At 57.0% G+C, this 24,640-nt stretch overlaps 2 protein-coding genes across 2 annotated transcripts in view; both read left to right on the forward strand.

Moving 5' to 3' along the window:
* HPSE2 (heparanase 2 (inactive)) overlaps positions 1-18,251 on the forward strand; it is a gene marked incomplete at its 5' end in the record, with an annotated part of 104,876 nt that extends 86,625 nt beyond the window's left edge. Inside the window, 6 exons of the mRNA XM_084209928.1 lie at positions 3,937-4,030; positions 6,408-6,514; positions 7,315-7,429; positions 16,264-16,409; positions 17,387-17,533; positions 17,616-18,251. Coding sequence (XP_084066054.1) covers positions 3,937-4,030; positions 6,408-6,514; positions 7,315-7,429; positions 16,264-16,409; positions 17,387-17,533; positions 17,616-17,781 — 775 coding nt within the window. The 3' untranslated portion in view covers positions 17,782-18,251. The remainder of the gene's footprint in view (positions 1-3,936; positions 4,031-6,407; positions 6,515-7,314; positions 7,430-16,263; positions 16,410-17,386; positions 17,534-17,615) is intronic.
* Positions 18,252-18,848: 597 nt separating this feature from the next.
* HPS1 (HPS1 biogenesis of lysosomal organelles complex 3 subunit 1) lies at positions 18,849-23,573 on the forward strand. The gene is given in 18 exon segments (XM_084210516.1): positions 18,849-19,074; positions 19,077-19,243; positions 19,329-19,471; positions 19,676-19,784; positions 19,985-20,145; positions 20,222-20,324; positions 20,428-20,532; positions 20,625-20,694; positions 20,792-20,859; positions 21,410-21,577; positions 21,652-21,828; positions 21,898-21,965; positions 22,098-22,220; positions 22,322-22,386; positions 22,581-22,726; positions 22,825-22,938; positions 23,065-23,147; positions 23,380-23,573. Coding segments are annotated over 18 exon segments (2,190 nt in total). The 5' UTR covers positions 18,849-18,917; the 3' UTR covers positions 23,543-23,573.
* Positions 23,574-24,640: the final 1,067 nt, after the last annotated feature.

The raw sequence follows: 24,640 nt of genomic DNA on the forward strand, positions 1-24,640 counted from the left end.
TATGGTACAACGCTTAAGGTCCCGTGCAGCAAATCATGGATCTTGCCAGAAAACAGTTTTAAATGCAACACAAGAGGTGGAGCTGAGAGGACAGAGACATGTAGCCAGCCCCCGAGTTGCCCAGGTACTCTGGTGCCTAGCACTGTCCCTCTCTGGGAGGCAGTGGGGAGCTGTGTGCAGCCTGGCCTTGCAGCCTGCCCAAGAACAAGAGCATTTCTGACTGGCAGCTCTGTTCAGCCCTGCCTCACTACTGTTCTCAGCTCATCTTTGTCCCATGCTACAGATCCATGAAAGGATGGAGGCCAGGAATTGGGGTGGTTCATTTCCTAGCACTGGCATATATTCTTGCCCAGCCCTTGGCTGAGTCCTTCCCCTGCACCACGCTCTGGTTTGGCCATCTCCAGAGTGGCCCAGTCACACTTCCTTTTGCAAAGTGTGCTGAACTCATCCTGGCTTTCTACAGCACCATCAAATGATGGTTTTAGAAATGGGGCAATGTAAGCAGAGGGGAAGAATTTGTCTCAGTTTTGTATAACAGGCATCCAAAGTACAATAGGACAAAAGCAGAGGTACATGGCCTTTCCTTCAAGATGTATGTCTCATCTGGGATTTAGTAGCTAGATCCATTTTTTTCTTGGCTGACTCTTTTCATCTTCTTGCAGACTGCCTGTTCATAGAGGTAGTGGCATCAAACAGGGGAACACCATGGCCCATCTCTGTATGTACTTGGCCATATCTATTCTGTCCTGAATTATGAGAAGCAGCATGGTCAGTGCTCATGGTGTGCATGCTGATGTCTCCTAGGCTTCAGGGCCACTGCTGTTGCTGTGCTGTACCCAGAGCCCACTGAAAGAACTGTCAGCCTGTGCTGGAGACAGCTTGTCCAAGAGCTTTGTGTGCTCTGCCTCTGCAGAGTCGTGGCTGACAGAGACCCCTGCCCATGCTGGGGAGGGTCTGTCCATTCATCTCCTTGCTGCACTTAGGAGAGCAGGATGAGAGTGCCATGGACCCCAGGGCTGGCCTGGGGAGGTGTTTGTCAGGGCTGGATCTCTCTGCAGCTGCTGCTGGCTTTTTTGGAGGTTGAAGAGTTGTGACTGTTTTAGGTTGTTGCTTTTTTCTGTTTTTTTTAAAGTCAAGTGCACTGAGTCATTGTAAATATCAGCAAAGCTGCAGCCTTTACTCCAAGGAATAATCCACGCCTAATGAGCTCTTCTCTTGCTTTTAAGGCCTGACAGTTGTTTGCATTTTGTGGATTTCTATACTGCCTACACTGGCAGTTAAAGTTACCAAAAGGAACTGCCTTAACTCAATGGGATGAAGCCTACAGCAGGCAAACCAGTCCTGAGTAGCCAGGTACCATCACAGACCTCAGTTCCTCTCTCTTCCTCACAAGTCTTGTGCAACTGGAGCCATTTTCCCTTTTTCCTAGTCTGAGGAGGATGAAACTACCTGTTGGCAACTGAGAACTTCCCAGGCAGATTTGCAAGAGATCCCTGCTCATTTTACTGAAGCCTGTAATTGTCTTCATGCTCTGTTTACACACGCGAAGCTGAAGTGTTCCCTTCCTCATGCTGCCAGTTAAATATGCTACCAAGATTTCTCGATACTGTAGCAGGAATACTGATACTTTATTTTTGCCCTTTGTGCCTCTACCAGTCTCTATTTCTTTGGGTTGTTAATGAAGGTGTCAAAAAATAAATGTTATCATGGCACATTTTCCAGAATATTTCTCTTCCCTGTAGGGTCTGGGCTGTGCCGAGTGCAACAGCACCTCCCCAGGTGATTTCTGGGGGCCAGAGCCTCCTCTGGGTCTGCTGCTGCTCCTCTCCCCTTGGCAGTGGAGCTGCATGTCACAGCACACCTCGTGCTTGAATGAGGTGATGAGGAGGTGCAAGCTTGTCTTTGCTCTCTGAGGGGTTTATCCCAGGCTCTGGGACCATATTGGCCAAGGAGCTAAACCCTGCAGAAAATCTGATGCATTGGAGGGGTCATATACGGACTGAGATCTAGCTAACTCCATCTTTTCCCTGTGAATATAACCTTTTTTTTATGTCTTTCAGCCAGTTTTCGGCCCAGGTGAGGGGGTTTTTAGTCCACAGCAGTCTGAAAAAGTCATTTCTGTTCAGTTTTTAAGTGCGGTGCTAAACTCCAAACATCTGCCATCCCCAGGGAACTCTGCTTTGTAATTTTGTCTTAAAAAGTAATCTGTGTAAACCCCACCACTGCCTGCTGCTCACAGATCTGCTCTCCTCCCAGCAGCCAGTGGTTCGATGGCGTGTAAGTGATCTGAGTGATTTTGAACAGTTCCTAAACTCCCCCTGGAGATTATCTCTGCCCTTAGCACCTTCCAGTCACCGTGGGTGTGCAGAAATGCCTCGTGCCTCCTTAGCCAGTCACACAATGCTGGGGTGCCTGGCATGTTCCCGTGCTTGGCTGGGGACACAGCTGGGACTGCACGCCTGGGGGAGGGCTGGCACAGGAGGTTCTTCTCGTTGAATGCATTTGCAAGTTGAGCCTGTAATAGAATTCTGCTCTGGGACAGTTAGGGACTTGGAGCAGTGAGACACAAAAATCCTCTCCAAGCACTCGTGGGTGTTGCACATGTGCCAGGTGCTCTGTCTGAGGCTGAGTTAGCCCACGGCATCCTTTGGGGATGCTCCTGCATTCCAGCACCCAAGTGAATCAGCCACTACAACTGCTGCAGGTGCTCACTGGTGCAGATGAGATGCGTGTCATGGAGAAAGCAGCCCTGGAAAGGTGAATCCACCTTTCCTCAGAGCCCAGGTCTTTAGCTTGTTGTGCATCCCAGCACCCACATCTGCACCGAGGTCTGCAGGGAGGGAGAAGGCTCTGTGCCACTCTGGTGAAATCCGAGTGCATGTAGGTCCAGTGAGGGATGGGAGGCAAACTAAGCCCCACCAGCCCCAGCCAGAGCTGCTGCTGTTCCTGGGAGCCTCCATCCCCCCAACGTGGCTCTGACATTCTCTGGGGCTTGCTGGGGTGAGTGGCTGATACACAATGCAGATTTGGGAGGAGAAGGTTCATAAAGTTTCTCTTGCAAAACCTATTTATCAGAACAAGGGCTGGCCCAGGGGTATGGCAGTGCATGCTGCAGCAGGCATCCTATTCCCTGCAAGACTGGCAGGAGCCTCTGGGAGATGTACAAGGGCTACCATTTTTCTTTGCATGGAGGAGAGGTGGCAGCCCAAGACTCTTCCTCGGAAGGAGCAGGTTGGGATTCCCTCTTGAAACAGGGTATGTGCAGTCAGGACAGAATGCTTCACCTTTTGTCCCAGAGCCAGAAGACAGCAGTGAGACATTTCAGAGCCTTCCTCTCACACTTAGAGACAGATGATTCAATTGTTGTGGGCAGCACTGTAGCTGTACTTCATAAAATCAAGCACATGGAGAGCAGGAATCAGCCCCCTGTATGGGAAACACTCCCTGGCATTCCTAGGCCAGAAGGTATTTCTGTGAGAGCAGGACTTCCTCTGCTGGTAACAGCCACAACTCTCTTGACAGGGGGATTCAGCTGTGAGTTTTTCTGGAAGAGCAAGCAAGGAAGGTGTAGGTTGTGCAAGAGGGCTGCAAAGCCTTTGCAGGTGGCATTTTGCTCCCAGCCTTTATAATACTGCTCCCAGAGTTCCACCAGCAAAAGTTAAGAAATTGCAAAACTTCCCATGGTTCCTGAAGTGCAGGATGCTCAGTGCTTAGGGTGTGTCCACCTTACATCCTGTTTTGGAGACTGATATCTGCCAGACTGAGCATCTGCCAGACAGGCATGGCCAGAGGGCCAGGATAGGACAGGGTGCGAGCAGGGACTCCCTCAGAGCAAAGGAAGCATCTTGGTATGGGGCAGCAGCAGAACAGGAGGACGTGGTTTGGGGACAGAGACACTTCCAGCTGTCTGACCTTGTCTTCTTCTTTCCCTTCCAGTTACTACATTGATGGTCGAGTGGCCAAGGTGACAGACTTCCTGAAAACACGCCTGTTGGACACACTGTCAGACCAGATCAGGAAAATCCAGAAGGTGAGCAAGTGCAAAGGGTCTGCAGGGCTGAGGAGACACCGTGGCTGCAGCGCCTGGCTGGGGCACAGCTCATGGCCAGGGCTCAGCATCCCAGCTCCCAGGGCAGCTGGTGTGGGGCAGGGAGGGAGAGTGGCTGCTGTGCTCCCAGGGAAAGTGCAGCCAGGGGTGAAACACCGGGCAGCACAAAGCCCGGCCCCAGGGCAGGGTGTGCCCTGGGTTTTGAGGGAAGTGGCCGCAGGCTGCAGCACACCATGGGCTGTGCAGGTGTGCTGGGACACAGGGCAGGAGAAAACGCCATGCAAGGCCCTGCTAAGGCAGCTGACTGGCTTGAGGCTCCCATCCATCTGTTCTTGAAGGCAGCAGCATGTATTGAGGGTGAAACTGAGCCTGCCCTCCAGAACAAGGAGAGGAGAGAGCAGCCGGGTGGTACCAAACCTTCCTGACCAGAGCCAGTGCCTTGTGTGCTCAGGAGGGGCTCCTACCACCACATCTCACCCCACTTGCTCACAGCGTGCCTGGAAATGTTGCTTGCAAAGTAGTGACAGTTGCATTCCCAGAGTGATTCTCCCTGGTGGAGGATTGTGACCATTATGAACTAGTGTCCTTTTCCCCTGATAATCATGCTTTGACTGTGTCAAAAAGCCCAGCTGTTGCTGGCCTGTGGTGTCAGAGTCCCTGGCTCATGAGTGCTCCTTTCCTCACTGTCCAGGGGACCCAGCTCACGTCTCTAACAATGGGATACATGGCAGGGGCTTTGCAGGGTCCCCCTGCTTTGACTGAGAGGGGGGCCAGGGCTGAGACTGACACACTCAGCTGTCAGTCTTGGAAGAAATAAGGAACTCCTAGTGAGTGAAAAAGGCCTTAGGGACCAGAGGGGATGTCCATCCATCTGTCTTGTCTAGGTTTTCAAATCTTACCACTCACTACAATGTCTCACTTGTAATTCCTGCAGGGAGAAACCATAGAATGAGTAAACAACTCAAAGAGGCCCTGGGAAAGGGGATGAGAGGGTCAGTGCAGCAAAGCCGGAGGAGAGAAGCTCCTTGCTGAGCCCTCTGGCACAAGCTGGGAGTCATCCATGTGTGTGGATGATACTCCTGCTGTGGGGGAGGCATGGCACAGTGGCCAGTGGAATCACTGTGGGGCAAGCAAGAGGCCCCAGCTGACCCAGCCCCCACAGGTATAGTGCCCTGCCAAAAGTGGAGACATGTATCCCACCTCAGCTGCGGGCTGGAGCCTGCTGGGAATGGAGTGGGACTCCATCCACGCCCAGAGCAGAATCAGCCAGGAGCTGCCCTTGGTGCAGTTTAGGGGAGCCCTCACACCCATGGGCCAGAATTTGGTGTGCGCAGGGTAGGGCTGGGGAAGGCTCTCCTGGGAATGCCAGTGTGGCTGAGCAAAAGCACAGCACTGGGTGCTAATGGCCTCCAGCTTGGCTCTGAGTCCGTGCATCCTGCCGGGGCTGATTAGAGCAGCTGGACTTGTCCACTTGCCTGTTTTATTGCTTCCTCTCCGGCCGGGGAAGGTGGCGGGCTTAGATAATTACAGGCAGGATGCCAACACCTCTGGGGTTTCAGGCAGGGCTGTCGACTCTCGCAGGCTGTGAGTGGGAGGCAGCCCAGAGCTGGCCTATTTAACATCTTTGAGGGATCCCAGTCCATCCAGCACATTCCAGCGCTCCTCACTAATGGGGCAGGATCCGTCAGGCTGCTCAGAGCATTCCCGGGGCCGCGGGGTTTGCAGACATCTGGTCTTGGGAGCTTGTCACCCAGCCTGGAGAAGTGGGACTGCAGGAGAGGGGACAGGGTGTGGTGCCGAAGGTTGCTCGGGCCGGGAGAGGGCAGCTCTGGCCAGCTGAGCATCTCACAGGTGTCTGCACTGCTGGCTGAAGCTTGCTAAGGGGTGGGCCAGCATGCTCAGACCTGCATGTCCCACCTGTGCCATGGACCCCTCAGCTGGCAAAGCAGCCCCTGCTCAGCTGTGGCACTGACTGTCCCATTGGGGCTCAGGGACTACCCTGGCTGGCAGCCAACTTGACAGGGGTGAGCTAAGGTGACTTGAGAGGGCAGTGTGTGAAACAGAGTGCATGGGGAGACCACAGAGCAGGATCTAGGAGCATGAGAGTACATTTGGGAGCAGCTCCAGAAGATGCAAGTGGATGTGTTAGCAGTGAAAGGAAAGAGTGAGGAATAGTGTCCCCCCACCCAGCCAAGGTGAAGACACAGAGTGACATGCCATGGCCAGGCAGGCACTGACTGTCCAGCAGCACCATCACCAAGGGTCTGCACAAGTCTTCCCATGAGACAGGAGATGTATGCCTTGGCTTTAAATCACAGGTGCACCAGAGTAATTTTGGTTGCTTTTGTCTCTCACACAGGTAGTGAACACGTACACGCCAGGGAAGAAGATCTGGCTGGAAGGTGTTGGCATGACCTCAGCTGGAGGCATGAACAACCTCTCCGACTCATACGCAGCCGGGTTCCTGTGAGTGACACCGGCTTGCCACCCCCAGGGCACTGCCACTCCTGTGGGCTCTGCAGGCTGAGGTGCTGCACAGGCACTGCAGCTGGAAGAGGGCAAGCTCCAGGCCCAGAGACCCCCCTCAGTAGTCCCTGGCAGCCTGAGTATTGTTAATTTCTCCATTTCATACCTAGTACCCCTCCTCAGCTCTGCTTTCCATTTCCTTTCCTTTGAAGCTGCAACCATTCCTGGCTCCTGGGGCTTTCCACTGGCACAGCCCTGTGGCCTGGACATCCTGCTGCAAAGCCCCAGTCCAGATCTTCAGAGGTGGCTGTGATCATGAAAGATGGAGGAAGATTATCTAAGCTTTGCAGGGAAGCACAGGGACATTCCTGGGCTATCAGGGCTGTGACAGGCTGTGAGCACTGAAGATCTTGCCCAGGGAGTGTGAGAAGACAGGCCAGTGCAAAGGTCTGGTCTGCCCTGCTCAGACAGAGGGTGCAGAGTGCTGGCAGGCTGGGGGAGCACCTCTGGGCAGAGGGCTGAGATATTGGGATGCACACAGAGGCTCAGGCACAGGCTTGGGATGTGCAAGCTGTGCACAGCTGGAGCAGGGGAAGAGACGTGCAGACTTACTGGGACAGGGATAGGGGGCTCCAGTTCATGAAACCATCAGGAGGCTTCAGCTCAGGTGCTGGAGCAGGGATCAGTCGTATGCATGCGAGCAGCTGTGCCACTGGGACCAGGCAGTCCCCCCACAGTGTTCCCCCCGTGGTGCCCCCCTGCCCCTCCATGTGCCCTGGCTCTGTTCCCTCTGTCCCCAGGTGGCTGAACACGCTGGGCTTGCTGGCCAGCCAGGGCATCGACGTGGTGGTGCGCCATTCCTTCCTCGACCACGGCCACAACCACCTGGTGGACCAGAACTTCAACCCCTTGCCGGTAAGTCTGCCCAGGGATGTCGTGCTGGTCCTGGCTTCTTCCTGGGGGGGGTTCTCTCCTCTTGGCCTCTCTGAACTCTGCTGGAAAATGAATTTTCCAGATCTGTTCCTGACAATGTTAATAGGAGTTGTTGGTTCATGTCAAGTGCGACATGCTGGAGGCAGATGAGAGAGTGATACGCCTGTAGCTGAAATTTCATCTGATGCCCCAGGGCTGTAGCACAGGAGGGAGGCTGATACCACTAAGGGGCACCAGGGCAGGCTGGTGAGTTGGAGGGATGGGTGGGGCGGGCATCTGGACTACTCATAGTGAACTGGCACAAGGGAAGCCAGGCTGGAGCTTCAGCACCTGATTTCAGATTTCTAGAAACCAAGGTGAAAGCTTCACAGTGAGCAGTGATCTCATCAGTGCCCCACAACCTCCCTCAATCCTCAGAAACACCTGGGCAGAGGGGAACTCCCAGAACACATGGTGCTGATAAGGAAACCATATGAAAAATCCTGTTAAAAGCAGCAGGTTTCCTTTTCCTCTGGGGGTTAGTAAATATACTGCCTTGCAAGCAGAGAGCCTGGCAGAGCAGCTGTGCACTCTACATCTCTCCTAGAAGGGATTTATTGGTCCATGACCCAGCAGACACTGCCAGCGAGCTGGAGATCCCTGTTGGAGATGTGCACAACCCTGACAATGTGAGCCTGCCCTTGATGCTGTGCTGGCATCTCAGGGGTGGCTGCAGGCGAGCAAAGTCTGAGGGAGCTGCATCTCAGTCAGCTCTGCCTACTCAGGCAATGAAAACAGCATCCCTGAGCATCACTGGCTCCAGAGAGCAAACCAGTGAGCAGGAGAGCATGGTGCTGCTCTGGGTATCTCCTGGGGCGCCTTGGTCTGTTCCCACATGCAGCCTTCCAGCAAGCACGCCTGCCAGCTCTAGGGGCCCAGCATGGGGGGCTTTGAGCTTTGTTTGAGATGAACCTGAGCTCGCAGCTTGATGGGTTTCTCCTGAAGAGCCAATTTCCCTGACCAAGCCACATCACCCCCTTTCTCAGGACTTCAGGTCCCCAGATTTCTCCTGGCTGGATGGGTGCAGGCCAGCTCCTTCCTGCTCGGTGCATGAGGGTAGTAGATGGCTGTGGCCAGCTCTCCTGGCACAGCAGGGCAGAGGGTGCCCATGGCCAGCTCTCCAGGCACAGCAGGGCAGAGGGTGCCCATGGCCAGCTCTCCTGGCACAGCAGGGCAGAGGGTGCCCATGGCCAGCTCTCCTGGCACAGCAGGGCAGAGGGTGCCCATGGCCAGCTCTCCTGGCACAGCGGGGCAGAGGGTGCCCATGGCCAGCTCTCCTGGCACAGCAGGGCAGCAGCCCCAGAGCAGCTGGAGAAGGAAAGCAGTTCAGAACGGGATTAAAGCCAGGGAAGGAGTTAGAGGAATAAACCCCAGGCTGTTAAAAACAATGGAAGTCTTTAACTTGGATTTTGCTGTTGTTTTAAAGATAAGTCGCCCAATAAGTGAGGTGCCAATTGCTGTCATGATTGTTTCCTCACTCTCCCGTGCTCTTCAGCGCCGATCCCACATCCCACCACTGTGCTCCTGCACGAACTCTGGCAGGTGCTTCCATAAGCCCTTTCCCCCCACTCCTGGGCTATAAAAGAGCCACAGACAGGTGAAAACCGACAAAGGGTTTAAAAAAGCTGCAAACACCGTAAAGCCCAGCAAGACCGGGCGGTGACCCGCTCCGCGGGACGGCGGCTGCTCTTTTCCCGTGGGAGCTGTCAGAAGATAAAAGCCGCTGGCTGTACCTGTGCGGGGCCGCGGCGCTGTGAAATACAATCTGCTCATTAGCTGCCATGACAAAGAGGTTTCCGCACGCCGGCTGGGCGTGAGGCAGCTCTCAGCTGCCTGCTGAGAGAAGGGCTGCACCGCCACGGCATCAATCACAGCTCCAGCTGGCAGCTCCTCAGGGAGCTGGGAGCCAGGCCCGGTCTCCCCATAGCAGTCTTTGCACCTCCTTCTCCTCCCTGCCCCTGCTGATGCCTGCTTGTCCAATAAGAGGATGGTCTCAGGTGGCAACAGGCACCGAAGCTTCGCAGTGAAATTAGGAAGATGCTCACATCTCTGCTGGGCTTCCCATACTCAGCTGACTCATGAGCTAGGCGGCATCTTGTGCCTTTTGGGACATCTTGCAAGAGACGTGGTCCTCGTGTACCCCTCCAGGTCCTTCACCCATGGAAGGGCAGCTTGAGTGCCCATTCTGGTTGCCAGAATTGCCTGTCCACTCTCCCTCTGAGCTCAAGTGTTTTACTGCCTTGTTATTTTTGAGATAACATTTTCATGTATGGTTGGAGTGCTTTTTCTTCCTGAGTGATTGGAGCAGTCAGCTGTATAATAGTCAGAGAAGCCCTTCAAATAAAGCCTTATGCAGGTACATCAGTCTACCTGCCTGCACTTAAACCTATACATGTGTGGGAGTAAGGAGTGCAGGGAAGGAGGGCAGGAGCAGCACTAATATTTGCTCGTCACAGGGCAGTGCCTTTGAAATGCTGATCCGGCATATAGTACCTCTAGGATCATTTCAGGCATGCAACGTACATACTCTATCTCTCTTTCCTTAATATCTCTCTGAAACAGTCCAGAGGGAAGCAATACATTTATTTCACCCCAGGCAGACATGAGATTTCTCTTCAGATTCTTACAGAATGTTAAAGACGTTTTTCAGTGTTCTTCCACGTGGTACTCACCTCTTTTTTATCCATCCTTGGTATTGATTTCTGCTCCTTTAATGTACAATGCTGTAAGGTTATATCTATGCAGAGAAAAAACTTGGGCATATTTCTAGGCAGGACTTGAGGAACAGAAGCCCCATGGAAAAGCCAAAGCTGGAAACCAGACTTCCATTTCCTGTGGCTCCTCGTGGACCTTCCTCTAATGACCATGGGCAGTGAGATACTGAGTTCAGTAGACACTTAATGTTCTTTTCTGCATATAAGATTCATATGCAGGATGAGAAGGTCCCGGAGGGATCAAGGATGAATTGACAGCAGGGGCTGCCTGCTCAGCTGTGGTGGTAGAAGACAATATGATATTGCCTGTGAATTGATGGTGTCCTTGAGAAAGCATCACAGCAGTGCGAAGGTCTGTGCCCAATGGTGCTGTGATCAGATGCTTGGATGCTGCGGGTGATTTTTCACCTCCTTGGCTTTGCCCAAAGGCACCGAGGAGAACTCAACGGGAAAGAACATGACTGTCTGTCCTGGAGGAGGGAGGACCCTGGGCTCATATTAGGTCTGTCTGACCTGTCCCGAGCACCTCCGCATTAGGGAATGGGTTGGGCCCCCGCAGTTTCCGGGCCCAAGGAGGCAAGGGGCCCTCCGGTGAGGTGCCAGGAGCGGGAGCGGGTCCCCCGGCCGTGCTCCCGCCTGCTGCACGTACACGCTCCCCGGTGCGCTCATTAGCTGAGCTGCCTTGGCAGGAGGCGCTGCTAATTGCGGCTCAAGGTCCCAGCCGTCCCCCCGGTCGGTCCCTCTCCCGCCCCTGCTCTCCCCCCGAGGGGGTCCTTCCCTGGCCAGGGGGTCGGGTCCTCGCCCACCCGTGCCCATGCCCATCCCGGGGGCCAGCGGGATTCAGCCCTGCTGCTGCACTCGCCCGTCGGCGCATCCGCCGCTGCCTCCGCGCAGCGCGCACCGGAGCGGGAGCCGAGCACCGGGGCAGGAGCGCGGCTGCTGTTCCCCGGGGGACCCTCGGCTCCGGGTCGCTGTCTGGGGGAGCGTGCCCAGGTCGGGCTGCAGCGTGCCGTGCGCCATGCAGGCAGAGGCACGGTCCCAAGTCTGGGAGTGACAAAGGGTGGGGAGAGGGAGCAGGTTCAATGGAGCTTGCATATACACATGGAAGCTGTTCCTGATGGCTGTAAATCTGCTGCGCGGGCGTCTGGCACCCCCATCTGCCCTGCACGCTAGAGCACTGACTGGTGGGAGTGATGCCTGCAGACAGGGAAGGGGTGGGAGAGGCAAGGATTGGCAGGAACTGTTGTTAGAGGATGTTTGCTCTGGCCACAGATGGAGGGATGAAGTCCCGGGCAGTTCAGGTGTGCATGAGGGAAAAGCTCTCCCATGAGATGTCAAGCTAAAGCACAGTCTGCTGAAGGGCAGAGTGGAAATGGTGCCCTGTGGAAGTCTTCCAGCAAGCCTTGGCACAACTGCCTGGAGCGGGTTTGAGCAGAGCATTCACTCCACTGCCCTGTCCTTTCCATCATATCTCAAGGACTGAGGCATTGTCTGCTTTCTGCACCCTCTCTCCTTCCAGGAATTCCAGGTTAGTTCTGAGGATCGTTGTATCCATGAATGAGGGGACAGATTTAAAGCAGCTAAACTCTGCTTGCTGTCACAGTGGGTTAAGGGGCCTTTCCCTCTTGGTGCACCAGAAAAAAGGTCTCTGAAGTGCATATGCATGGACTCTCAAATGGATCAAAGCCATGCTAGCAGCTCTGGCACTCACCCACTGGAGCTGCAAGACATGTGCAGAGCTGGAGCTGGACTGTTCCTCCTGCACTGGAGTCTGGGGCAGAAACAAAATCCATCTGGGACTGGCAGCAGCAGCTTGGTCTTGGAAGGATGGACACAGCCACGGCTGGCATCTCCAGAGGCACCATGCTAGTGCTAAACCTGCCCAGCTTGGTCACAGAGCCAACCCAGGGCTGTGAATGAGGTGGGACAGAAAGACCATTCCCAGAGTGGATTGGTGCTCTGGAAGAACAGGAAACAGAAGAATTGCATTTGGTTTCCAAGCCCTCTGATCTGGCAACTCCGCTCCCTTCCTGTAGCCTGCATCGCCTGGACCCTGTTAGGGAGAGGTGATGACAAAAGAGAGATTTGGCTGTTCCTCCATCTGCTCAGATCCCAAGAAGGTGGGGAGGCCACTGGCTGGAGGCAGGCTGTGCTGGGCAGTAGGCAGGGGTCACGTCCCACTCAGCACTTTCCTGTTTCCTGGGCAGGCTGTCCCCTCAGTGCCACTGATGCCTGGCAGCAATTCCTGTGGCTGCCACTCCCACTGTAGGAATTTTGCTGCAGACCGCTTGCTTGAAGAGAAAGCTGCAGGAAGACGTAAAGGCATAAGGCAATGCAGGAAAGAGTGGTGTGAGATGAAGTGTTTGCAGCCGTTAGAGCAGGAAGGAAGAGGATCAGCACAGTGAAAGCAACAGATGCCCAGGCAGCTTCAGAGGACTGGTGGTGGGGCACCTGCTGGGATGTGGCCTCAGCAACAGAGGGATTGGCCAGCATCAGCTGACCTTTCATGGGTGGTGGTGTCTGGATCAAAGCAAAGGTCTGTCCTGCCCAGGAGGGGCAGAGCAGAGGGAAGAGACAAGGGGCCCCTTCGCTGAAGCGTGTCTGTGTGCTGCCCCCTCCTCCCCTGCTGGTGCTTCTGGCAGACCAGTCCCCTTGAAGTCCCCTTGTTTGGGGCTAGAAGGAGCCTTGTTCCCCATTCACAGACCATCTCTGGAGTGTCCCCTGTGGTGCTCACTCACAGACTCCCCAGTACAGCAGCCAATGTTATAGGAGACTGCTCAGTTCTCCACAACCTCCACACAAGGAGGGGGCGCACACAAAACAGCAAACAGATCATGTCCCTGAGGGTGGGGGCATGAGAGCTCATGAAGGCAGCAATAGTGTCTGAAGCTGATGATTCTGACTTCAGAAAATGTTATTCCCTTTGGGATGAGGCCCTGCCCCACTCTGCTTGTCACAGGACCTTGAAAAGGGTTTGGCTGAGAAAACCTTGAACTCCCACTTAAGAAGCACATAAAACCCAGGGATAATGTTAAAAGCAGCATTATCCAGCTTTGCTGGAGGAACAAGCAGCTATGGCTTGAACAGGATGTAAGGACCTCCATGGGGAGAAAGTTTTGGATGCTGAGAATCTCTTTAATCTAGTGGAAAAAGCAAGAACAAGAACCACTGGTTGGAAGCTGAAGCCAGACAAATTCAAGACAAAAATAAGGAGTGGGACTGTTAATAGTGTGGATATGTAACTGCTGGAACAGGCTCCCTGGGAAGTGGCAGCTTCTCCATCCTTCCAAGTCTTCACAACCACAATCACAATCACAACTTTTCTGTAGGATGCTTTTGTCAAAAACAAGCCATCAGGCTCAACAAAGGGATAAAAGACCAAAGCCCTCTGTCCTGTGATGTTCAGACCAGCCAGCCCTTATCTCCACACAGGTTGCTTGGACTGTGGAAAAATGAAGATGAAGGTGCAGACTGGAGCTCTCTGTAACAGGCTGTTGAAACTCAAGCGTGCATAAGGCACAGGGGAAGAATTTGGGCAGCTTCAGAAGCAGGAAGAAGCAATAAATGTGGAATAGGGTGAGCAGCATCCAGCTGATGCTGCTGGTGAATTGGGAACATAAAGCCATGCCCTGGCAGCCCCAGCCAGAGGAGGTTGTGCACCATGGACTCACAGTCTACTCGTTTGAAATTCAGCTGCCTTGCTGGTTACAGTTCCCAGGAGATGAAGGGCTATGGCTCTTTTACTTTGGTTTTCTGGTTATGGAAACATCTCACATGGGGAGAGCACAGAGCTGAACAAATTCAGGTGGGCAGCAGAGCTGCTTTGCTGTTTCTAGGAGAGAGTGGAAAGATAACTCCTGCCCTTCTCCCGATGGCTCTGCAGACAGGAGGGTCTGGCTAACAGCTCTGCCTCAGAGCCTGCCTAATCAACCTTGTTTCCAAAAAATGAGGTCTCTAAAACTTCTGCAATGAAGTAAACTGTGCCAAGAGATCAAGTAGAACCCTCTGGGCTTTCCCTCTCTAGTGGAAAGCTTCTATGTCTTCACTGGCCCCATGGGGCTCAGAAGGTGAGGCTCCCTGAGCTCTGCACATCAGCTCCCCTCCTGCCCACAAATCAGGAGTCCCAGACAGGAGACCTCCTGAGGCACAGGAAGGCACTGCCTTCAGGTGCTCCTCTTCTCCAGTACTGCTTGATGGCTCTGCAAAGTAATTAAACCAAGACAGATCCCTCGATTCCCGTGAGACTAGTAACAAACCAGATTCCTCCCTGCTATCCCTCCTCTACTGCTACAGCTGTATTGCTGGCTCAGCCTTCACAAGAGTCTTCTGTGACTCCAAAAGACAACTCCTTTCTGCAGTTGCACTGGTTGGAGCAACCTGTCTCCCTGGACATGGCTGAGGCTGCCCCTGACCACACTGCGCATCTTTGCAAGGGGTATGCGGGCACTGCCAGCCTGGGGAACTTGCTTGCACAGGGTGTGGCACATGGCAGTGGGTGCTAGCTTCTGTCAGGGCTGAGGAAGAGGTCAGTGGAAAAGCCACCCTGGTTGCAGCTGGGTTTCAAGAACAATTATTTCCCAAGCTGGTCCAATTTGAACAGGAGCTGGTAGCGCCAGGAAGCCCAGCAGCCCTGGCGTGATTTTGGCTGGAGTTCACTCATGCCAGTGGAAGGAGCAGCCCTGGAGCACCAGCCCAGCTAAGGAAAGTGTCTGCCCTCAGCAGGTTTGTTTCAGTCATGCTAGGTGTGTGTAATTCATCATCCAAGTGCTTTGTGTCACCAGGCCCTGGTAATTTATTGCAAATAACATGATTTTGGCCCCTCACACAAGCGGATTTGCGATGACGCGAAAAGCTGCAGCTGTCCTCAGTGCTTCCCTGCAGTGAGCTGAAGAGCTCAAGTGCCTTGAGGCCAGTGCTGACAACTCCTTTTTCAAACCTGGGTCATTTTTCTGGCCCTCCTTTGAACTCTCTTTGGTATTTTCACATCCTTCTTGAAACTGAGACTTCGGAGCTAGCTTTGCCAGCAAGGCGAGGTAAAAGCACTGCTCTCCCCTCACCTCCTGCAGATGTTGGAGAGACACAGTGGTTCCTGCACTGCCCTGGAGGCACTGACTGTGCTGAAATACTGCACACTCGCCCTAAATCACTGCTGACTGTCTTACCCATCCCATGGCACCTGCATGGTTTTTCTCAGAAAAGCTGTGTACCCTTAGCTGGGCCAGAGGCTCCATCTTCCCAGCATCACCTGCCACGCCTGGAGCAGCAGTGGGGCCAGAGCCCCCTCCTGCAGAACAGCAGGCGAGGGCCTGAGCCTGCCCTTTCCCTTCCCACAACCCTGCTTCATTTACCACACACCTCCCAGCTCCTGCAGCGGATGAGTGGGGGGCCCACACAGCCTCTCCTCCCTCCCCGGGGCCTGGGGCCCGTCCTGCGGGAAAAAGCAGTGTGTGGTGACGTAATTAAGGCTGCATCACTTATGCATGTGTGTAGGGCCTAAGCATTTCCTCTTTCTTGAGCTTGGCTTCCCCGTGCTCCACAGGAGGCTTCAAAATGGGAGAAATACCTCTGGGAAGCTGAGCACCCTCAGCCAGTCCCAAAAGCCAGTGTGCCACAAATAGAGACAAAGAGCAGGGGAGAGTTCTGTGTAGAGAGTGGGGGAAGAGCCTGCTCCAGAGACATCACCAGCCTGTGTGCATCAGCTGGAGCTGGTGTGCAGGTCCACAGCATGGCTCTGTGTTGATCCATGGGTATGTGCAAGGGTGCTCATGCTGCTCCCCATGCTCTACAACCCAGCCATGATCTGAGCTCCTTTAGAGGGTACCCGTGTCTCTGAGCATGGGCAATGAATTCCTCTCTGAATCTCTTTCCTGGAAACATCCATGCCATTATGGCTTGGACTACAGAAAAAGAGCTCATCCCAAGGCAGGCATCTGGCACACAACATTTTCACCCCAACAGCCAAAATTTCGCCAGGCTGCAAGCAGGGGAGCCAGCCTTTCCTGCCCACGCCCTGTGTGAGTATGGGGGGCTGTTGTGCTGCTGACTGTCCCCTCTGCCCCCCAGGACTACTGGCTGTCCCTGCTTTACAAGCGCCTCATTGGTCCCAAGGTGCTGGCGATCCACGTGGCCGGTCTGCAGAGGAAACCCCGGCCCGGCAGAGTCATCCGCGACAAGCTCCGGATCTACGCCCACTGCACCAGCTACCACAAGTGAGTGGAGCAAGGAAGGCTGAGGGTTACAGGGTGGCATCAGCGGTACCCCCAGGAGATGGGAGCCAACAAGGACACGCTGGTGCGGGTCGGCTTCCCAGGATGCTCCCTCGGGTCCTGCTCCTCACTCTGGCCGCTGTCACAGTGAAGGGAAGTGCCGGAATGGCGATGCCCCCGATGAAAGTCGTGGCGAGCCCACGCCTGGGAACGGGGCCGGTGCCGCCGGGCAGCCTGGGCAGCGGAGATCAAGGGAGTGGATTTCACACGAGGGGCCCCGCTCACTCGGTCGGGTTACCCGCCAGGCCGCGCTGCCGGGGAGCCTGGCCTGGTTATTGTTTCTCTGATAAGGTCTTTGAAAGCACCTCAGCGGGCCGGGGGGGCGGCCACCTCCTCCGCGGACACAAGTTGCTATTGTGGAGGAGGAGAGACTGTTTCTTTACACAGTCCAGATGCTTTCAACATGCCTCCAGCTCGGTAGGAAACCTTGTCTAGTAACTGACAGGTGCAAAGTGCTTTATAGCCTTTGTTTGGGGCTGCCTGATTAGGCAGGGACAGAGGATCAGTGTCTGGACCTGTCTGTCAGGTGCCTGGCGTGGCGGGGGCAGACGCCACTCACGCACAGAGAGCTCCCCTCCGTTCTCAGCCTCCTCCTTGCAAGATTTTTTTTGGAGGGGGGGGGGGGAGGCGTGGGGACCGTCCTGGGACTGACACTCTGTCCTTGGCCACCCCCACTCTGGACACCGTGGCAGCATCCTCTTGTGCTGTGTCACTGCTGGCTGAAGAGGGGGGGTTGAAAGGTGTCACTTCAGAACCAGGCTTCGTGAGGGGAAGGTGGCATCTCCCCGTGGAGGGGCAGCAGGATATGATGTGAATCTGGATGCCTGCATGAGGCTAGTTCTTACAAAGCCCCTTCCTGGAGGCGATGCTCCCTGAGGACATGGCAGTGCAGCCCTCATCTCCCACTCTCCCCTTTGCAGTCACAACTATGTCCGGGGATCCATCACCCTTTACATCATCAACCTGCATCGCTCCCGAAAGAAAATCAAGCTGGCAGGGACGCTGCGGGATAAGATTGTCCACCAGTACCTGCTGCAGCCCTATGGCAAGGACGGGCTCCACTCCAAGTAAGTTTGATGCTGGTGGCTGGAACTGCCACCACTGTCCCATCCTCAGTGTCACTGCGCTGACCCTCTCCTGGTCCCACAGGTCGGTCCAGCTCAACGGGCAGCCGCTGGCCATGGTGGATGACGGGACTCTCCCCGAGCTGAAGCCTCGCCCGCTGCGGGCCGGCCGCACCCTGGTCATCCCCCCGCTGACCATGAGCTTCTACGTGGTGAAGAATGTGAACGCGTTGGCCTGTCGGTACCGATAGCCTGCGGCCCACAATGGACTCGCCAGCCCTGCTCCTGCCCCTGTGCACTGCCCAGGTCACGCTGCCTCCTTGGCAGCCCACGCAGCCTCGCCGTGGGGCCGTGTTGGGCAGCTCCACGCCACGCCCTCATCCTCACCTCCAGGATGTCCTCCACCTTGGGACCATCCTGCCCTGTGACTGCAGAGCTCCACATGCCCTGGCCACCATCCCGCCAGAGCAGTGCGACAGCCAATTTGCAGTGCCTGCCATCCTCTGTCCTGTGAGCTGCGAGAAGCCGGGCCCTGGTGCCCACTGGTGCCCACTGGCTACAGGGAGGGTTGGGGGGCTGGGCCCCGGTATATCCCGAGACGAACACCCTCCCAGATCCCCTGGTCCCGCTGCCCCTCGGGACGACCCCTCCAGCAGCCGGACCCCCACCCCGGAGGCGGGCGGTGCTCCGGTGCAGCAAGTGTATGGAAGCAGCTCCCTCTACTGCCGCCGGGATGCCGCCAGCCGGCCTGGCCCGCCGCGGGATGCACCGGGCGGGGCGGGGCAGGGCAGGGGGCAGGGGAGGGCGCGCCGGGGGCCGCCCCAAGCGGGCGAGCTCGGGCTCCACGGCGGGAGACGATGATAATTAAATTATACACCCCGGAGCGGAGAGGGGCGGAGCGGCGGGCCGAGAGCGTGTTCTGCCCGGGAGAGTGGCGGTGTCCCGGGCAGGAGGAGTTGCGACGCGCCCAGGCGCTACCGGAGGTGTAATAAAGTTGGGCTCTCAACCGCGCCGGCGTCTTCTGTCCGCCGCGGACCGGGCCGGGCCGAGCGGGCGGGAGCGGTGCTGCTGTCATACGGTGCGGTGGTCATACAGTGCGGAGCCGCTGCCACACGGTGCGGAGCCGGTGTCACAGGGTGCGGTGCCGCTGTCACAGGGAGCGGTGCGGCGCGGCGGTCACAGGGTGCGGAGCCGCTGTCACAGGGTGCGGTGCGGCGGTCACACGGTGCGGAGCCACTGTCACACGGTGCGGAGCCGCTCCGGGCCGCCGGGGGCGCTGCGCGCGTGGGCGCGGCGGTCACGCGCGTCGGAGCAGGAAGCGGCGCGGGGCGGGTGGAGCCGCCCGGTCCCGGTGCCCCGGTGCCGGTATTCCTCCCGGCCGCGGGCCATGCGCTGCGTCCTGATCGCCAGCACCGCGGCCGAGCTGCTCTTCTACTGGGCCGATGCCGCCTTCCTCCGCCGGCTGCGGTCGTCCCACGCCGGGCAGGTGGGGCGGGACGGGGCGGCGCGGGTGCGGGGAAGGGAGCGTGGGGTGCGCGGTCGCGCGTGAGCGCTGACCGGGAGAGTGTGGCGCAGGGCCCGGCGCTGGAGGACAGCCTCAACACCCTCTTCGCCCCCCTCATCATTTCCTGCGCCGCTCTGCTGGAGAAGCTCTCCGATACCTATACCTGCTTCGCCACCGAGGGCGGGCGGCACCTCCACGTCCTGCACATGGTAGGACCGGCACCGAGACCCCTGACCGGCACCGGGGACCAGGGACCCCGGGCCGGCCCCCGCTTGACCCCGCTGCCGTTTGCAGTTCGGGGACTGCCTGTACATCGCAGTGAACGGCGACGGGACGCAGAGCGAGGACGACCTGCGGCGGACGCTCTTCGTGCTGCGGCGCTTGGTGGAGGCTCACTGTGGCCTCGTCACGCTCGACTCGCACCTCATCCGCAAGGAGTGAGCAGGCACAGCCACCGGCACAGGGTGGCATGTCGGGTTGCTGGGGTGCCTGCCCTGACCTGCCTTCATGCAGCACCAGGGGGTGGGAGTGGGTGTCTCCAGCTGGGACCCCCCCCTTTGCAGCAGGACCCCCTGCTTGCTGGGCTGCAGCTGGGTTTTGGGTGACAGCTACCCCCGAGTTTACACTCTGTGACGCTGCAGGTTGCGGCCGGCTGATTCGGAGCAGCGGGAGCGCGTGTGGAGCCTGCTGCGGGGCCTGCTGGAGACCTACAGCCACCTGCGAGAGGAGGACCAGAGCTTTGCAGTGGAGGTACCAGTGATCTGGGCTGTCCCTCACTTTTGGGGCCTTCCAGGGGTGGGAGGCTGCATGGAGTCCCAGGATGTGGGAAAAGGCAGTAGGCTGGAAACTTTAGGACAGCTCCCTGGAGCAATGGAAGCTCAGACCTGCCCCTAGGACTGCAAGGCTGGGGCTGAGGAAGCTCAGCAGCCTACCCTCCTCCTGCACCCCAGGCCGTGGAGCGGCTGATCCATCCTCAGCTGTGTGAGCAGTGCATCGAGTTCCTGGAGCGACAAGTGGTGCAGCACATCAATGCCAGCCCCGAGCGTGGCGGGGAGGAAGTGGGCCATGCCTTCCTCCTGGTACACACCAAGCTGCTGGCCTTCTACTCCAGGTGTGCCTGGCCCCACCACCCTCCCCAGGGCAGCCATTTGTTCTCCCAGCTGACCCTTTCCTTCTCTGGCCTGCAGCCGCAATGCCAGCTCCATCCGCCCAGCCGACCTGCTTGTCCTCATCCTCCTGGTTCAGGACCTGTACCCCAGTCAGAGTGCTGAGGAGGAGCTTGGCCCACAGGTGCTTCCGAGCAGGATTGGGGGAGCAGCAAATCAGGGTGCTCCCATCATGGGGTGATGCCTCGACAGCTGGGGCTTAGGAATTTTTTCTCTCTTTTTGAAAGCCCACAGCAGGGAATGTTCTCTCTCAGGGACCCAAGAGAAGTGAGAGCATCCCTGTGAGTGGCCCTGGCTCCCATGGAGCTGCAGAGAAGGACTCAGATGACCAAGTGAGTCCTTGAGATCAGGAGTTGCAGGGTGGGATTGCTGGGAGGGCTGCCTGTATCCCTGCTATCGCTGACCCATTCGTTTTTGCTGTCAGGACACAGATGATCTCTCTGTGCCTGAGGTGTACTACACACCTGAGCCCTCGCCAGGCCGGCACAGTACAGGTGAGTGCCCAGCTGGGCAGCAGCCGTGCCCCACACCCCCAGCCCTGCAGAGGCCCCTGGTGGGGGCTGGAAGGGTGACCTGCCGTGTTCTCTGCAGGCAGCGAGAGCTGGTCAGAGGGTGCTGAGATGCTGAGCATCGGGGAGGTGGATGCTGCAGATGTCCAGGTGAGCAGAGAGTCCTGCAACACCTCCCAGCTCCACACCTCACCAGCCTGTCCCAGTGCCTTTTGCAGATTCCGGTCCTTGTCACTCTCTCTTCCTGTGCTGCAGCTGAGGGTGCCCTGCGTCCCCCATGTTGTGCATATTTGTGACAGCTCTGATCTCCTCTGAGGCATTGCTTGCAATGAGCTGTCAGCAGAGAGGGAACAGGGCTGCCTCAGAGCAGTCCAGTGTCTCCCTCTGCTGCCACTGGGCTTTCTGGGCTGCTTCCCTCCCTGATGGATGCTGCAACACCTCACACACTGCAAGCAGACACTGGCCTTGGTTTAAGGCATTTGCAACCTTTGCCTTTGCAACAGTGTTCTTCTTTGCCGCTCCTTTGGGGTCCCTGGGCACTTTCCTCACTGCTGATCTTTTGCTACATAGCCCCTCCAGCTCTTTCGGTTCTGTCTTGCCTGGTTGCAGCTTTCAAGGCAATGCTGCATCCCTACAGAGCATTCTCTGTGTGAGCTGTCTCATCCCCACAGAGGACTCAGTATTTCCCCTGTCTTCCCAGATGGCAGAGGACTTGCTCCAGACCTTGGGGCCTCTGGTCCCTGAAGCTTCAAACCCCAGAAGGATCTTTCTGGATGCCAGCCTGCGGGAAGGTTACTGCCCCTTGCTGCCACACACCATGCACTGCCTCCCGCTCTGGCCAGGCATCTCCCTTGTGCTGCTGACCAAGGTGAGCTGCCTCTGAGGTGAGGGAAGCTATGTGGGACTGGGTCCTGCCTGACCCACCTCTCCTTTCCCTGGCAGGGCCCCATGACCCAGGTGGCCATCACCTTGTACCAGCTGCTGGATGGTTTCTTGGTGCTAGAGAAGAAGCTGGAAGAGGGACCAGAGGTGGGAGTCGCACGCTCCTACCCATTCCTCGCTGAGCTGCGCCAGCGCATGGACAAATTTGTGAAGAAGCTGAGTGGACAGGATGTCCAGGTAGGCGTGGGGACATGAGGACCCTGTCCTGTTTTCTCCACAGCCTGACATTGTCCTGTCTCTTTCTAGTTGCAGAACACCTGGTTGGACTTTAAGAACAAGATATTTTCACGGAGTGAGCCTGGGAGCTCCCTAGAGTAAGTAGGGGGAAACCAGGGAAAATCTCCAGGACAGGCAGGGACCTTATCCAGCCTGGGGACCAGCACAGCTGTCCCTTCAGTGCTGGGGACCCAGTGTCCAAACTCGGCTGTCTGTGTCCCCTGGCTCAGGCTGCTGCAGTCAGTGGCCAACGTGAAGCGGCAGCTCTGCTCCGTGTACCGCCAGCTCTTCCTGACCTCTGCTGGCCACAGCCTGTCCCAAGGGCTGCGGGACCGTGCTCAGAAATTGATGAGGTGAGTGCAGGGGGATGGTCAGCATCACCAGGGGGCTGCCCCACACCCAGCTCTGCTGGGGCTTGTGGGTCCTGGCCTCTCACCGTGCCTCTTCTTGGCAGGGAGAAGCTGCTGGACTGGCGGGACTTCCTGCTGGTGAAGAGCAGGCGCAATATCACCATGGTGTCATACCCATCTCTGCAGCTGGGGACCCAGCCTGCCAAGGGGGTGTCCCTAAGGGGGTAGCAGACATGGGAGTGGGACCCTGTCCCCCGGCACCGGGATCAAGGGGAGGAATGTAGTGGGTAAAGGTGGTTTACCGAGACTCAGGGGCTGTCCTAGAAGTACACCAAAGTTGTTGGACACCCTTAACCCATCCCACGTACCTGGAGGACTTCCCTGGCCTGGTGCACTTCATCTATGTGGACCGCACAGCTGGACAAATGATGGCACCATCACTCAGTGTGACAGAGAAGTCCAGCTCAGAGCTGGGCAAGGGTCCCCTGGCCACCTTCATCAAGAAAAAGGTACTGCTCGTGGGGTGGGTGTGGGATGGGAACCACAGAAGAGGGTGGAAATTGGAGGGGTTTTCCTGCTCAGGCTTCAGGTGCCCCTTGTCGCCCAGGTCTGGTCCCTGATCACACTGGCCCGGCGATACCTACAGAAGGGCTATACAACACTGATGCTGCAGGATGGTGACTACTGCTGCTCCTACTTCCTCTGGTTTGAGAATGAGATGGTATGTGGGGCCAGGAAGGGGCTGAGCCCCTCTTTCTGTGGGGCAGGGAGCTGGGCTGTAGGCCTAGCCAGCTCTGACTGCTCGGTGGTCCCATCACAGCTGCCCTTTGCTGTGATTTCTCCCCAGGGCTACAAGCTGGAAGTGATGGAGGTACCAGTCCTGTCTGATGATTCTGCTCCCATTGGAATGCTTGCAGGGGACTACTACAGGTGAGCAGTTCCAGCCCTGTGGTTTGGCACCAGGGCTCAAAGCTGTGATGGCACACGGGTCCCTGTGGGCAATGCCAGTGTTGTGATGTCACTGGAGCAGCACCAGCCCATCTCCCAGCGTGGTGCCATGGTTTTGCTGTGTCCTTGCAAAGTGCTTTACAGAGGGAAGGTCATTGGAAAGAGGTTGCTTGTGTGCATTGTACCTGCCAATCCCCTGTCTTCTCCTCCACAGGAAGTTGCTGCGTTATTACAGCAAGAACCACCAGGCAGAGGTAGTGAAGTGCTATGAGCTGCTGACCGTGCACCTGGGCATCATCCCCTCTGAGCTCGTGGTCCAGCAGGCCTATGACTTGGCCCGGCGCCTCTGGGAGCCATCCCGCATCCCTCTGCTCTGAGCTGCCTCCAGCCACCTTGGGGCCAGGATTAAAGTGGGTGTGTGGGTGCTCCCAGAGCCTGGGTTGCTTTCTCAGTGTCTGTGTGCCATGCTGTGGATTGTGCCTGTAGGCAGGGACAGGCAACCTCGCCATCCTTCAGCCTGGCCAGGGCTGGCACTGTCCCTTTTCCTGCTCCCCGTGCTTTTCACTGCCACCCAGCAGCCTCTGGGGACAGAGAGTGGAGCTGAGAGGCTGTGGGCAAATCACTGTCTTGCTGAAAAATGCATTTCCAGAGCAGGATTTATAATGTGAGCTTGGCATTGCTGCCAGGCTTTGGCCAGAGACCAAGATAGTGTAGCCAAACCTGAGTGAAGCAATGGTCTCTGGTGCATCCCCCTTCCCCCTCACCCCCAAATGTGGGGTGCAGAGTGCTCAGAGGTTTGGCAGGCTCTGGGGAGGTGCAGCCCATCCTGCACCACCTTCCCCGCGCGCAGGCACCAGTTAGCCACAGCTCTGAGCTTAGCTGGGAACAGCGAGTAAATCCTGAGGCGGCTTATGTGTTTCCCAGGCACGTCTGGGCTCAGTGCACTCCAAACCTCAAGTACAGCTGGGAATGGGGCCAGTCCCAAGGCACTCACGTAGCCGCTGCCCCTTGTTGCTCCCATGCCACTCGCTGGAGCAGGGGACAGCAATTCAGGGAGCACTGGACCATGACAGGGCCTTTGCCCCATCCTGCTGAGCTGGAATTTGCCCTGCTGAGCAATAGTTCTGGATTCAAAGCCATGCTCGTTCCCAAACTGCCCCTTTTCCTGCTGCTTTCAGGGCTGTGCTTTGGGCTGTGGGGGGGCCAAACTCCGTCTGTCCTGCCGTGCTTGGCCCATCATCCCAGCCACGTGCCTCAGGGTCATCCCTGGAGCACAACAGGAGCTGGGGGAGGGGGCTCTCAGACCCCGCCTGCCTGCTCAGCACCTTCCTGGAGTACAGCCTGGGGAGCTCCTGGCACCCTGCTGAGCCCCAGGCAGGATGCGACCCCTGCTCAGCCCTGGGGCTCGTCTCCGGCCCCGCTGCAAGCCCCCAGCCCGGGTGCGCGCCTCGCTGGGGGCAGCGGCAGCGGCTGCC

Source organism: Fringilla coelebs (assembly GCF_963513975.1).
Source record: "Fringilla coelebs genome assembly, chromosome: 8".
In the NCBI taxonomy this organism is placed as follows: domain Eukaryota; kingdom Metazoa; phylum Chordata; class Aves; order Passeriformes; family Fringillidae; genus Fringilla; species Fringilla coelebs.